We start from the raw sequence: 11,917 nt of genomic DNA, 5'->3' as shown, positions 1-11,917 counted from the left end.
CAGTTTCTTAGATATGGCACCAAAAGCACAAGCAACAATAATTTAAAAAAAAATTGGGTTTCATCAAAATTAAAAACTGTGGTTCAGAGGACACTATTAAAAAATGTCAGAAGAGCCTTAGCTGATTTGATCTGTGGACTGAAGGGTCCAGGTTCAATTCTAGTCAAAGGCACATACCTGGGTTTCAGGCTTGATCCTTAATGTGTGGCGTGCACGAGACAGCTGATCAATGATTCTCATCATTGATGTTTCTATCTCCCTCTCTGAAATCAATAATTTTTTTTTTTTAAAGAGAGGGGCAGGATGTCCTAAAAGGTCGCACAATGCAGCAAGGACAGACCAGAACTCCCACCGAGGAGAGAAAGGGAGGGTCATAAAGGGTCATTAACAGGATTGTGTGAACAGACACTCAGGCACTGGAGTTTGTGGAGGCCAAGACAAATGTGATCCCTGCCTGATGGAGTCACATTCACATGTAACAGATAATAGTCAGTAAACAGACAAATGGGTTGAACTACCTTCCACACATCCCACACTGGGAATCAAGCCCGCAACCCAACTATGTGTGCAAATGAAGCATGTGCCCTCACCGGGAACCGGAGCTTTCTGGTGTTAGATAAGGTGGTCAGAGAAGGCCTCTGAGAACGGGACCTTAAGCTGAGCACTCAAGGGTGGGAAGAAGGCATGCATGTTCTGGAGAGGAGAGCCTAGCACGGGTGGCCGAGAGGCAGGAACTTGGTGAGATGGAATAAAGAATGGAAGTCTCTGTGGATAGAAGTGCGCTGGAGAGAAAAAGATCAGGGATTTGGGATTTATTCACCACGTGATGGGGAGCTATGGGACGCCTTAGTCCGAAGAATAGTACATACTGCAGTACGGAGTTCAGATCATGGGTAACAGTGGCCCGGGAAGCCTTTAAGAAAACCTACTCCGTTGAAATTGGTTTGGCTCAGTGGATAGAGCGTTGGCCTGCAGACTGAAGGGCCCCGGGTTCTATTCCGGGTAAGGGCATGTATCTTGGTTGTGGGCACATCCCCAGTAGGGGGTGTGCAGGAGGCAGCTGGTCGATATTTCTAACTCTCTATCCCTCTTTATTCTTCTGTAAAAAATCAATAAAATATATTTGAAGAAGAAGAAGAAGAAGAAGAAGAAGAAGAAGAAGAAGGGAAAACCTAGGGTTCCTGGGGTTCCGGGGAAATGAGAAAGGAGGTGGAGAGCACTGTAGGAAATCGGGACTCATTTAGGGATGATGCATAGAGGGAAAGATGAGCACTGGTAACAAATACTGAATTTAAAAAAAAGAAAAAGAAAGAAAGAAGGAAGGAAGGCAGGGAGGGAGGGAAGGGGAGAGGGAGGGAGGGAGGGAGGGAGGAGGGAGAGAGAGAAGAAGAAGAAAGAAGAAAGAAGAAGAGAGAGAGAGGAGAGAGAGAGAGAGAGGAGAGAGAGAAGAAAGAGAAAGAAAGAAAGAAGAAAGAAAGAAAGAAAGGAAAGAAAGAAAGAAAGAAAGAAAGAAAGAAAGAAAGAAAGAAAGAAAGAAAGAAAAAGATAACCACCGAGGAGAAACCGGGGGAAGCCCTCTACCTCAGTCCTGGACCAAACCTCCGCCTTCACCAGCGCCTATTCCTTACCCGGAACTATTGTGGTGTGGGAGCTCACTTCCGACAGGGGGCAAGAAAGAGACGTACTCTTTCCTTTGCGTCACTTCCGGTCCAGCCGAGCAGCTTTACTAAATGGTTCGGGTACTCACGGAGGAAGAGGTTTCATCAGTTTCTCTGACTCTGTTCCCGCTGCCTTCGCTCCCCCACGCCACCGCAACCTCGGAGCCGCCGGCGCCTCTTGCCTCCCATCCCGCCAGCCAGATCCTTCAGGCTCCTTAAACATCTCAGCTTGAAGTTCCTCTGGGTGCCCTGCGCCCCTGTCCTTCCAAGGCCCCCTCTAGCTCTCTGCTCAGTCCCCCGGAAGCCCGGGAGCCAACTGTGTGGATGGTGGTAACGACCTCACTTTTCTGTTGGGATTGACTGACTAAAGGTCCAGTGACTGCCTAGATCTGACTGTTAAGGGGATGGAAAGGTGGTCTGGGCTGTGACTGACCAGGTAGGAACTTTCCCACAAGTCAGACATGGATTGACCAGCTTCAGGGCAGCTGTGGCACCTTCTGACCGTCCCGCCAGAGTGGTGGAACTTGTCCATCAGACTGACTGACCAATGACGGACTGCTCTGGACTGGCTCACCAAGACTGATTAGCTCAGGTCTACGCAGATTTGGGGGATCCAACTAGGGTGAAGGGTTTGAACTGACAGATCTCTTTGCTTTATGGTGACTGACCTCCTGTCTCCACTACCTGTACAACCAGCTCCACTGACCTCCTGTCTCCACTACCTGTACAGCCATGGAGAAAATGTCCCGTGTGACCACCGCCCTGAGTAGCAGTGCACTAACAGGCCATACTATGCACTGCCACCTGGACGCTCCAGCCAATGCCATCAGTGTGTGTCGCGATGCTGCCCAAGTGGTTGTGGCAGGCCGTAGCATCTTCAAGATCTACGCCATTGAGGAGGAGCAGTTTGTGGAGAAGCTGAACCTGCGTGTGGGTCGCAAGCCTTCGCTCAACCTGAGCTGTGCTGATGTTGTCTGGCACCAGATGGATGAGAACCTGCTGGCCACAGCAGCCACCAATGGGGTGGTGGTCACGTGGAACCTGGGCCGTCCATCCCGTAACAAGCAGGACCAGCTGTTCACAGAGCATAAGCGCACGGTGAATAAAGTCTGCTTCCACCCCTCTGAGGCCCACGTGCTGCTCAGTGGCTCCCAGGATGGCTTCATGAAGTGCTTCGACCTCCGCAAGAAGGACTCTGTTAGCACCTTCTCAGGTGAGGCCCTCAGAGGCGGGTTGGGCAGGTGTGCGTCTTTGCAGGTGGCTGGACTGTCCAGGCAGGTTAAGACGTGCTGCATGGACCCCTGGCCTGGTGGCTCAGTTGGTCAGAGAGTCGTCCCGTACACCAAAAGTTGCCATTGGATTCCCAGTCAGGGCATGGACCTAGGTTGTGGGTTTGACCCTCCATAGGGGCACATCCAGGAGACAATTGATTGGTTTCTCTCTCTCTCCCCCCTTCTTTCTATAATAGATAAAAACATCCTCAGGTGAGGATTAAAAAAAAAAAAAAGCCTTCAGATATATGCTCCCAGAGGGCTTCCTGGGGGAGGGGCCAGCTTAGCAGGACTGAGGGAGTAGGTGGTGGTCAGCAGGGAGGGACAGGAAGGCCTAGTTGAAGTGTGAGGAGTAGCTGGAGTGTGGCTGCAGCTCTGAAGCATCCGAAAGGACAGCTGGGCATTGGACGGAAGGGCAGAGCCTGAGCAGACCTACAGCCAACCTCGGAGGTTGTGGAGATGGTGGTTTCACTGCCTCCTCTTTCCTTGCCTCAGAGCCCCAGGCTGCCTCATTGCAGGAAATCCACTGGGACCTTCAGAGTCCTCAGCCCTGGGATGCAGAGGTGGGGTGCACTGCCTGGTCCCACTGTGGCTCTTTTCCTAACAGGCCCAGCCCCGTCAGTGGTCTTGAGACAGTTCTCCCGTGTCCATCTCAGTGAAACCACGTGAAGCACAGGGCAGAGTCGTTGGAGAATTGAGGGAGGAGTTCCCTTAAGACAGACCCTGAGCTACCTGTGCTGGGGTAAAAGCTGGACACGGCTCAAAGGCTCTTGGTGTGCCAGTTTATGGTGATGGACATGGACCCGCAAAGCCTCCTGGCCTCTGGAGTTGACCGAGAACTTCAGCTCAAGGTGGAGGGACTGGGCAGAGGCTGAGGCACCCTCATCCATGCCTCCTTCTGGGCCTCAGAACTCGTTGGGGAGCGTAGACAGGTGGTCCAGTGAGCCTCCTGTTCACCCAGTCCTGAAGCTAGGCCACAGCTTTGTACAAGGGCTGACATCAGAGAAGAATCCAGGGAAAAGCAAGGTCCAGGAGTTTATATCAGAAACCACCTGATGCCACCCTGCATGGTGTGGATCCGTGGTTAGAGCATAGGCCTGTGCACTGAAGGGTCTTGGGTTCAATTCCTGGTCAAGGGCACACACGTGCATTGCAGGTTCCATCCCCAGCCCCAGTTGGGGTATGTTTTGAAATCAGTGGAAAAAATGTCCTCAGGTGAGGATCAACAAAACAAAAGAAACTGCCTTAACCGGTTTGGCTCAAGTGGATAGAGTATTGACCTGTAGACTCAAGGGTCCCAGGTTCGATTCCTGTCAAGGGTATGTACCTTGGTTGTGGACACATCCCCTTGGGGGGGGGGGGAGGTGTGCAGAAGGCAACTGATTGATGTTTCTCTCTCATCAGTGTTTCTAACTCTCATTCTCTCTCCCTTCCTCTCTGTAAAAAATTAATAAAATGTATTTTTTAAAAACTAAGCTAAAAAGAAACCACCTGATGCCTGGTGTCCTGCTCTCCAGCCAAGGCTGTTGTGTCTGTGAGGCCTCGCCTCTTGTCTATTCTAGGCAGGACTCCAAGGGTCCCAGCCTCTCCAAGGATTCCCCTCTTGGCCACTCTCTCTTCTGGAGCCCCCTGTGGGCTTCACCCCTCACCTTCTCCCACTGACATCCTCCCGTAGGCCAGTCTGAGAGCGTGCGGGACGTCCAGTTCAGCATCCGGGACTACTTCACTTTCGCCTCCACCTTTGAGAATGGCAACGTGCAGCTCTGGGACATTCGGCGGCCTGACCGTTGTGAGAGGATGTTCACAGCCCACAATGGGCCTGTCTTCTGCTGTGACTGGCACCCCGAGGACAGGTATAGGGCGGGCTGGGGCAAGGGCAGTAGGACGGGATGGGTGGCACTCATGGAAGCATTCTCTCTCTCACTGCCTCAAGTCCTGTAAGTCAGAGAGTGGGGAACCCTCCCGCCCCAAGAGAAGAAACTGAGGGCTTCCTGGGCCTTCCATAGGGGCTGGCTGGCCACAGGTGGGCGTGACAAGATGGTGAAGGTCTGGGACATGACCACCCAACGTGCCAAGGAGGTGCACTGCGTGCAGACCATCGCCTCAGTGGCCAGAGTTAAGTGGCGGCCCGAGTGCCGCCACCACCTGGCCACATGCTCCATGATGGTGGACCACAACATCTACGTGTGGGACGTGCGCAGGCCCTTTGTGCCAGCAGCCATGTTCGAGGAGCACCGCGATGTCACAACTGGCATCGCCTGGCGCCATCCGCATGACCCCTCCTTCCTGCTCTCTGGCTCCAAGGACAGCACACTGTGCCAGCACCTGTTCCGTGACGCTAGCCAGCCTGTAGAGCGTGCCAATCCCGAGGGCCTGTGCTATGGCCTCTTCGGGGACCTGGCCTTCGCGGCTAAGGAGAGCCTAGTGGCCGCTGAGTCAGGGCGCAAGCCCTGTGCTGGTGACCGGCGCCACCCCATTTTCTTCAAGCGCAAGCTGGACCCTGCGGAGCCCTTCGCAGGTCTCGCCTCCAGTGCCCTCAGCGTCTTTGAGATGGAGCCTGGCAGTGGCAGCATGAGCTGGTTTGTGGACACTGCTGAGCGATACGCCCTGGCTGGCCGGCCACTGGCTGAGCTCTGTGACCACAATTCCAAAGTGGCTCGGGAGCTTGGCCGAAACCAGGTAGGTGGGGCTGAGGGGGACTGAGGGACCATGACCTTGGGACAAGGTCAGGGGACTCCTTTAACTGCTGCACCCAGCCCCTGCCCTGAGTTCCGCTCACCAACCCTCACCTGCCCCAGTAACTGAGGGTACTCAGGGCCCCAGAACAGAGCAAATACTAGTGCCATCCTAGGGGTACAATTTTGGGGCATCATGAGGCTTAACCCCCCTAATTCTGGCTCATTCTTGCTCAGACCTCCTAAGGTGTCTGGCCCTGTATAAGTCCACACTGCCTCTCTCATCAGCCACCTCCCTCAGCTGCTGCTTCTGTGCCCTACAGGGTGGGGGCTGGAATTTTTTGTCTTTCCCATGGGCCTTGGTGTCCCTACCTGAGGTGGGTCAGGACACTGGGTCCCTGGACAGATGAATGCAGAGAGTTTGTAGTTCCATCCAGGCAAAAGGAGGGCCTGCATGGGACACAGGGACGCAGGACCTGTGAGTGACCAGTGCCCACTCCTAGGTGGCACAGACTTGGACCATGCTACGGATCATCTACTGTAGCCCTGGCCTGGTGCCCACTGCCAATCTCAATCACAGCGTGGGCAAGGGCAGTTCCTGCGGCCTGCCACTCATGAACAGGTAGATCCCTGGCGGCGGCACTCTCAGAGGGCGGGACTGCTGGAGCCTACCCACCTATTAGCCCTCCCTGCCCCCAGTTTCAACCTGAAGGATATGGCCCAAGGACTGGGCAGTGAGACCCGGCTGGACCGCAGCAAAGGTGACACACGGAGCGACACGGTGCTGCTCGACTCTTCGGCTACACTCATCACCAATGAGGGTAGGCCAGAGGGCAACACAGGGTATTGTGGGAGTAGGGCCGGGGCATCCCAAAGCAGCCAGCTGTGTACATCCCTCCCTTCCTCATGGGCAGATAACGAGGAGACGGAGGGTAGTGATGTGCCTGCTGACTACCTGCTGGGCGATGTAGAGGGCGAGGAAGACGAGTTATACCTGCTGGATCCAGATCACGCCCACAGTGAGTGGGGGCTGGGAGGGGCAGGGCTGGGAGTCAGGGCCAGAGGCTCAGACCTTGCCTTCCCGGCCCCTGCCTCACAGCTGAGGAGCCCGAGTACGTGCTGCCCCAGGAGGCCTTCCCGCTGCGCCATGAGATTGTGGACACGCCACCAGGCCCGGAGAACCTACAGGACAAGGCAGACTCGCCACATGTGAGCGGCAGCGAGGCAGATGTGGCCTCCCTGGCGCCCATGGACTCCTCCTTCTCGCTGGTCTCTGTTTCACACGCACTCTACGACAGCCGCCTGCCACCCGACTTCTTCAGCGCCCTAGTGTGCGACATGCTACGCTTTTATGCTGAGCAGGGCGATGTGCAGATGGCTGTGTCCGTACTCATCGTGCTGGGGGAACGTGTGCGCAAGGACATAGATGAGCAGACGCAGGTTGGTGAGCGGCTGGAAGGAGGGCCTCCCTGCACACCTGCCTGGGCTGGTACCCAGCATGCTGGGGTAAACCCGTGCCCACGACTCTGGTCTCTCGCCTCCCTCTGTCCTCCCCGCACCATTAGGAGCACTGGTACGCGTCCTACATCGACCTGCTGCAGCGCTTCTGCCTCTGGAACGTGTCCAACCAGGTGGTCAAGCTCAGCACCAGCCGCGCCATCAGCTGCCTCAACCAGGCCTCCACCACCCTGCACGTCAACTGCAGCCACTGCAAGCGGCCCATGAGCAGCCGGGGATGGGTCTGCGACAGGTGCCACCGCTGCGCCAGCATGTGCGCAGTCTGCCACCACGTGGTCAAGGGCTTGTTCGTGTGGTGCCAGGGCTGCAGCCACGGGGGCCACCTGCAGCACATCATGAAGTGGCTGGAGGGCAGCTCCCACTGTCCTGCTGGCTGCGGCCACCTGTGCGAGTACTCCTGATGTGGTCCGGGGAGGGAGGAGACGAGCCTGGGCAGGCTTGTGAACCAAATAAAGGAAACGGAACCACGGTCTGAAGCTGCCCTGTCCTCTCATTGAGCAACTCTGTGGGGCGGGAGGGCAACGCCCCCCGGGCCCCGGGAACTGATAGAAGTCCCTAGCAGTGGTCTTCCCCCTGCTTTCCGGAGGTAACGCCCCTTGTGGGCGGGCCAAAGGAGGCGCTTCCGGGAGCCCTCCCGACGCTAGGCTGTTGCCACGACTACGGAGTTCCCGTCGAGCCTCGCGGCGGCGGGCTCATGGCGCCGAGGGTGCACAATCTCCTGCTGCTGGTGCTCTGGACGCAGGTGGCTCCCGCCCGGCCCGGCCCCAAAGAAGAAGGCGATGGAGGGTGGTGAGCGGCGCGGGCCGGTTAGGGAGGGGGCGCGCGGCGGGCGCCCGGGTGGCTGACCGGCTGTGCCCACAGGAGGCGGCGCGGAGCCGCCCCGGCGGCGGTGGCGGAAGAGGAGCGCTGCACCGTGGAGCGCAGGGCTGACCTAAGCTACGCGGAGTTCGTTCAGCAGTACGTGCGCCCTCCCAATGCCGCCCCACCTCCCAATGCCGCCCCACCTCCCGCCCAAACCCGTCCGGGAGCGCTGTCACCCCCCTATTTGCCTGCTGCGCACCAGGACCCCCGTGTGGCGGCGGGAACAGGGATGTGTCAGGCCCAACTTAGACTCTGCCATTCCTTCTAGCTACGCCTTCTCCAGACCTGTCATTCTGCAGGGACTCACCAACAACTCAGTGAGTACTGGTTCCTCTCCTGGCCACCTCTCCTCGTGTGGGGCCGGACCCTTAAATACTCTCTCCACTCCCAATCCCCAGAGGTTCCGGGCCCTGTGCTCCCGCAAAAGGCTGCTGGCATTATTTGGGGACAACGTGATTCGGCTGAGCACTGCCAACACCTACTCCTACCAGAAAGGTGAGTTGCCCCGCCTCACAGCCAGCCTGCTTGACAGCATCCTGGAGGCAGCATCAACCAGTCCTGCCCGGCCCTTTCCCCGCAGTGGACCTACCCTTCCAGGAGTATGTGGAGCAGCTGCACCCCCAGGACCCCACCTCCCTAGGCAATGGTGAGCACTTGGGCTGGAGGCAGTGGGTTGGGGTGGCACTTGGGAGTGCCCAGGTGCCAGGACCCCTGCTTCCTGTTTTTTGCTGGCAGACACTCTGTACTTCTTTGGGGACAACAACTTCACTGAATGGGCATCACTCTTTCAGCATTACATCCCACCCCCATTTGGTCTGCTAGGCACCACCCCTGCCTACAGCTTTGGGATCGCAGGTGGGTGCCTTACAGGACCAGGGGATTTGGGGGATGGGGAGTGCAAATTGAGTTTGGTCACTTGCTGCTCATAACTAACCCCACAGGAGCTGGCTCTGGGGTGCCCTTCCACTGGCACGGGCCTGGGTTCTCAGAAGTGATCTACGGACGAAAGGTCAGCATAGGGTTATGGCTGAGACTTCTGGCTCACTGACCACAATACAAAGAGTGACCTTGCTGCTCCCACCCCCAGCGCTGGTTCCTATACCCCCCTGAGAAGACACCAGAGTTCCACCCCAATAAGACCACTCTGGCCTGGCTCCAGGACACCTACCCAGCCCTGACACCATCTGCACGGCCCTTGGAGTGCACCATCCAGGCTGGTGAGGTCAGTGGTTGTTGGGGGGCGTCAGGCTGGGCGGATTGAGGCCCCTCCCACCCCATCCCTGCTAATCTCTCTGCCCCACCCAATCCAGGTTCTGTATTTCCCTGACCGATGGTGGCACGCCACACTCAACCTCGAAACCAGTGTTTTCATCTCTACCTTCCTCAGCTAGCCAGAGCGGGCAGCTGGCGAGCCCAGTCTCACACCAGCACACATCCCTATACTGCTCACAGGTTTTATTACAAGGATAGTGGTTGTGGCAGCAGCCTCTGCCCAAACCACCACAGCCTGCTGTTTCAGGCCCAGAAGGGAAATGGGGGACAGGGAGTGGGAGGGCTCATGGCCTACCAGCAGAACTGATAGAAGATGGGATGGGGACACCAAAGTAGGGATCCAGGGACACAAACTATATACAGGAGCAGAGGGGGGTACTGCCCCAAGGCCCTCCTGGGCCTGGGTGCCAGGCAAGGAGGGGCAAGTTGCCCTCCCACTTGCTGTGCCTCAGTAGTCCTCCACCCAGCCATTCTCAGAGATGAACGCATCGATGACCTCTTTCATGGCCAGGTTGGGGATGAGCTGTTCCTGGGTCAGAGGGCTCCGGGTCACAGGGTCAAAGTGGCCCACACGCTGCAGCAACAACAGAGTCAGAAAGTGTTTGGTGGGCTGGGGCCCTGCCCCCAGCACCCCTAGGCTCTCACCTGCAGGTGCTCCTCAATGTCCTTACGGTCATAAGTGATACCGCTGGGCGTGATGCACGGCTCCCGCATCAGCTCGAAGCTGATTTTGCCACACAGATAGTCCGGGATGTCTCGCTTCTGCGTCACAAGGGTCAGTGGTCAGGAAAGGGGCACTCCTACAGTTCCTGCTACCTGCAGGCCCTAGAGAACAGCCAACTCACCTTTCTCTTCTCGTCCACCTGGGAGAAGAGGTCATCCATGTCTGCTAAGTACTTGTCCTGCAAATAACCAAGCAGCCATGCATGGGCCAGACTTCCCTTCTCCCTTCCCGACACAGACACACACAGGAGCCAGGGCACCCTCACAACATGTGCACACAAACACAAGACCCACACGTGGGCCGGGGCACCCTCACGTGCTTGGCCTCGATGCAGGCCTGCTGGGCCCGGATGTGGCCATCATCCTCATCGCCCTCATGGTTCCGCTGACATTCTTCCAGCTCCCTGGGGGTTGACCGGGAGCTGGTCAGAGACAGATCTGGCCAGGAAAGGTCAGACTCCACCCCAACCTCAGGTTTGTTCAGGCCTTGTCCCCCCCTGTCTTCTGTCACCAGGGTTAGCCTTCAATAAACATTTGTGTTCATAACCAAGTGGTGACTTGTTGGGGGGAAATAGGGGGGAGGGGGTTCCCAGAGTCTGTCATCACAGCCCACCTCTCACGCTCGGCCACAATGAGTCTCGTGAGGTAGGAGTGCAGCTCATTCTCCTGGTGGATGCGCCGCTCCTCAATGCTATTCCAGCGCTTCTTCTTGGCGATGCGCAGAGCACTGGGGATGTCGTCCCCAAAGTTGAGTCGCTGCTCCTTAGCCAGGTTGTAGGCTGGGGGAACAGGCTTCTAGTCACCCTTTGGCCAGTCCACCCACCCGGTCCCAAGGACCCCCTTAACCAGCCAGCCTGTAGACCCACCTCGCTGCAAGTTGGCAATGGCCTCATCATAGCTCTCCATCTCCAACTGGCATTGCCCCAGGAAAAAGTGTGCCTTAACAGACTGCCCATCCAGCTCCAAGGCGCGCCGGCAGTCAGCCAGGGCCTGCTCGTGCTGCTGCATCTTCAGGTAGCACAGTGCCCGGTTGGTGTAATACACTGCCACCAGGGGATTCCGGGTCTGGGGACCAAGGCAGGCCAATCAGCAGGAGGGAGTGAGCTCAGCCTGCCCCCTCTGTCCCAGGCCTTGTCCTGCCCTTGAGGTCCATGGTTGAAATCAAGACACTAGAGGTTTTACAGCTTCAAAGCCTTTGAGGCCTGCCTGAGCCCTCTCAACTCAGCAGGTTTTGTAAAGGTAAGTTTACCAGACTGGGAGGTCCCCAGCTTTGGACTGGGATCCCTGGCCCTGCCGGCACCAAGCGCCCTAAAGCTCCCACCCGACCATAGGTCTCCAGCAACCAGCACTGGGTTCAAGAATCTCGGCCTTGGCACCTTTGCAACGAGATCATCGAGTCCTCAGAGCCTAAGTGCTCCTTCCTCGTCAGAACCAAAGCCCTCGTAAAGTCCGAAAAGGGCGGCCGAGCAGGCCCGGCCCCACCCCCTCCTCTGGCCCGGACGCCGGTCCCCGCCCCCGGCGCCGGTGCACTCACGATGGCGCGGCCGTAGCAGGCCGCCGCCTCCGGGTACTTGCGGCCCACGAAGAGCCGGTTGCCCTGCTCCTTGAGCTCCTGCGCGCTCGGGCTCTTCTCCGGGCTTCCGCCGGCTGCGCCCAGCCGCGCGCCGCCCTCCTTCTCCTCCTTGCCCTTCATGGCGCCGCGCGGCACGGCCCGGGACCCGCTCCCAGACTCAGTGCCCGGGTCGCCCAAGCCCGCAGCCCGAGCCCGAGATCCGCTCGGGCCCGGTCCAGCGATTCGCCACCGGAACTTCCGGCCGCATGGGGCGGAGTGAGCAGGGCGGAACCGTGCGAGCTGGTGGGCGGGGCCGCGCCTGCGCGCGTCGCTCTGTCGGGGGCGGGGCTGATGGGCTCGGGGGGCGGGGCTACGTGAGCCGCGGCG

At 57.9% G+C, this 11,917-nt stretch overlaps 3 protein-coding genes across 5 annotated transcripts; 2 read left to right on the top strand and 1 right to left on the bottom strand.

Moving 5' to 3' along the window:
- Window positions 1-1,685: 1,685 nt before the first annotated feature.
- WDR24 (WD repeat domain 24) lies at window positions 1,686-7,592 on the top strand. Of its 2 annotated transcripts, XM_036460366.2 has the most exons (9): window positions 1,686-1,988; window positions 2,389-2,871; window positions 4,605-4,782; window positions 4,936-5,608; window positions 6,108-6,226; window positions 6,304-6,425; window positions 6,519-6,623; window positions 6,704-7,044; window positions 7,170-7,592. In XM_036460366.2, the coding sequence occupies exons 2-9, from the start codon at window positions 2,391-2,393 to the stop codon at window positions 7,521-7,523; spliced, it is 2,373 nt and encodes a 790-aa protein (XP_036316259.1). In that variant the 5' UTR covers window positions 1,686-1,988; window positions 2,389-2,390; the 3' UTR covers window positions 7,524-7,592. The 2 variants fall into 2 exon arrangements, with proteins under 2 accessions (XP_036316259.1, XP_036316260.1); XM_036460367.2 differs by having other exon boundaries at window positions 1,686-2,871.
- A 52-nt stretch (window positions 7,593-7,644) lies between these two features.
- Window positions 7,645-10,522, top strand: JMJD8 (jumonji domain containing 8). Of its 2 annotated transcripts, XM_036460386.2 has the most exons (9): window positions 7,648-7,911; window positions 7,984-8,079; window positions 8,252-8,300; window positions 8,382-8,478; window positions 8,564-8,629; window positions 8,719-8,838; window positions 8,925-8,992; window positions 9,071-9,205; window positions 9,294-10,522. In XM_036460386.2, the coding sequence occupies exons 1-9, from the start codon at window positions 7,817-7,819 to the stop codon at window positions 9,372-9,374; spliced, it is 807 nt and encodes a 268-aa protein (XP_036316279.1). In that variant the 5' UTR covers window positions 7,648-7,816; the 3' UTR covers window positions 9,375-10,522. The 2 variants fall into 2 exon arrangements, with proteins under 2 accessions (XP_036316280.1, XP_036316279.1); XM_036460387.2 differs by lacking the exon at window positions 8,564-8,629 and having other exon boundaries at window positions 7,645-7,911.
- Window positions 9,424-11,806, bottom strand: STUB1 (STIP1 homology and U-box containing protein 1). Its single transcript, XM_036460372.2, has 7 exons — window positions 11,513-11,806; window positions 10,845-11,043; window positions 10,592-10,757; window positions 10,295-10,382; window positions 10,101-10,157; window positions 9,901-10,017; window positions 9,424-9,829 (listed from the first exon to the last, which is right to left on the bottom strand). The coding sequence occupies exons 1-7, from the start codon at window positions 11,669-11,671 to the stop codon at window positions 9,704-9,706; spliced, it is 912 nt and encodes a 303-aa protein (XP_036316265.1). The 5' UTR covers window positions 11,672-11,806; the 3' UTR covers window positions 9,424-9,703.
- Window positions 11,807-11,917: the final 111 nt, after the last annotated feature.

Source organism: Pipistrellus kuhlii, unplaced genomic scaffold, assembly GCF_014108245.1.
Source record: "Pipistrellus kuhlii isolate mPipKuh1 unplaced genomic scaffold, mPipKuh1.p scaffold_m20_p_31, whole genome shotgun sequence".
Taxonomy (NCBI): domain Eukaryota; kingdom Metazoa; phylum Chordata; class Mammalia; order Chiroptera; family Vespertilionidae; genus Pipistrellus; species Pipistrellus kuhlii.
This window is presented reverse-complemented; position numbering and strand designations above follow the sequence as displayed.

Bases quoted from the DNA above. Each gene is read 5' to 3' on its own strand.
- WDR24 (XM_036460366.2), top strand. From the start codon at position 2,391: ATGGAGAAAATGTCCCGTGTGACCACCGCCCTGAGTAGCAGTGCACTA. The intron at 6,426-6,518 runs GTAGGCCAGAGG...CCTCATGGGCAG, and splicing joins TACACTCATCACCAATGAGG to ATAACGAGGAGACGGAGGGT. The intron at 7,045-7,169 runs GTTGGTGAGCGG...CCGCACCATTAG, and splicing joins ACATAGATGAGCAGACGCAG to GAGCACTGGTACGCGTCCTA.
- JMJD8 (XM_036460386.2), top strand. From the start codon at position 7,817: ATGGCGCCGAGGGTGCACAATCTCCTGCTGCTGGTGCTCTGGACGCAG. The intron at 8,630-8,718 runs GTGAGCACTTGG...TTTTGCTGGCAG, and splicing joins CCCCACCTCCCTAGGCAATG to ACACTCTGTACTTCTTTGGG. The intron at 9,206-9,293 runs GTCAGTGGTTGT...CACCCAATCCAG, and splicing joins GCACCATCCAGGCTGGTGAG to GTTCTGTATTTCCCTGACCG.
- STUB1 (XM_036460372.2), bottom strand. From the start codon at position 11,671: ATGAAGGGCAAGGAGGAGAAGGAGGGCGGCGCGCGGCTGGGCGCAGCC. The intron at 10,758-10,844 runs GTGGGTCTACAG...CTGTTCCCCCAG, and splicing joins CATTGCCAACTTGCAGCGAG to CCTACAACCTGGCTAAGGAG. The intron at 10,383-10,591 runs GTGGGCTGTGAT...GTCAACCCCCAG, and splicing joins ATTGTGGCCGAGCGTGAGAG to GGAGCTGGAAGAATGTCAGC.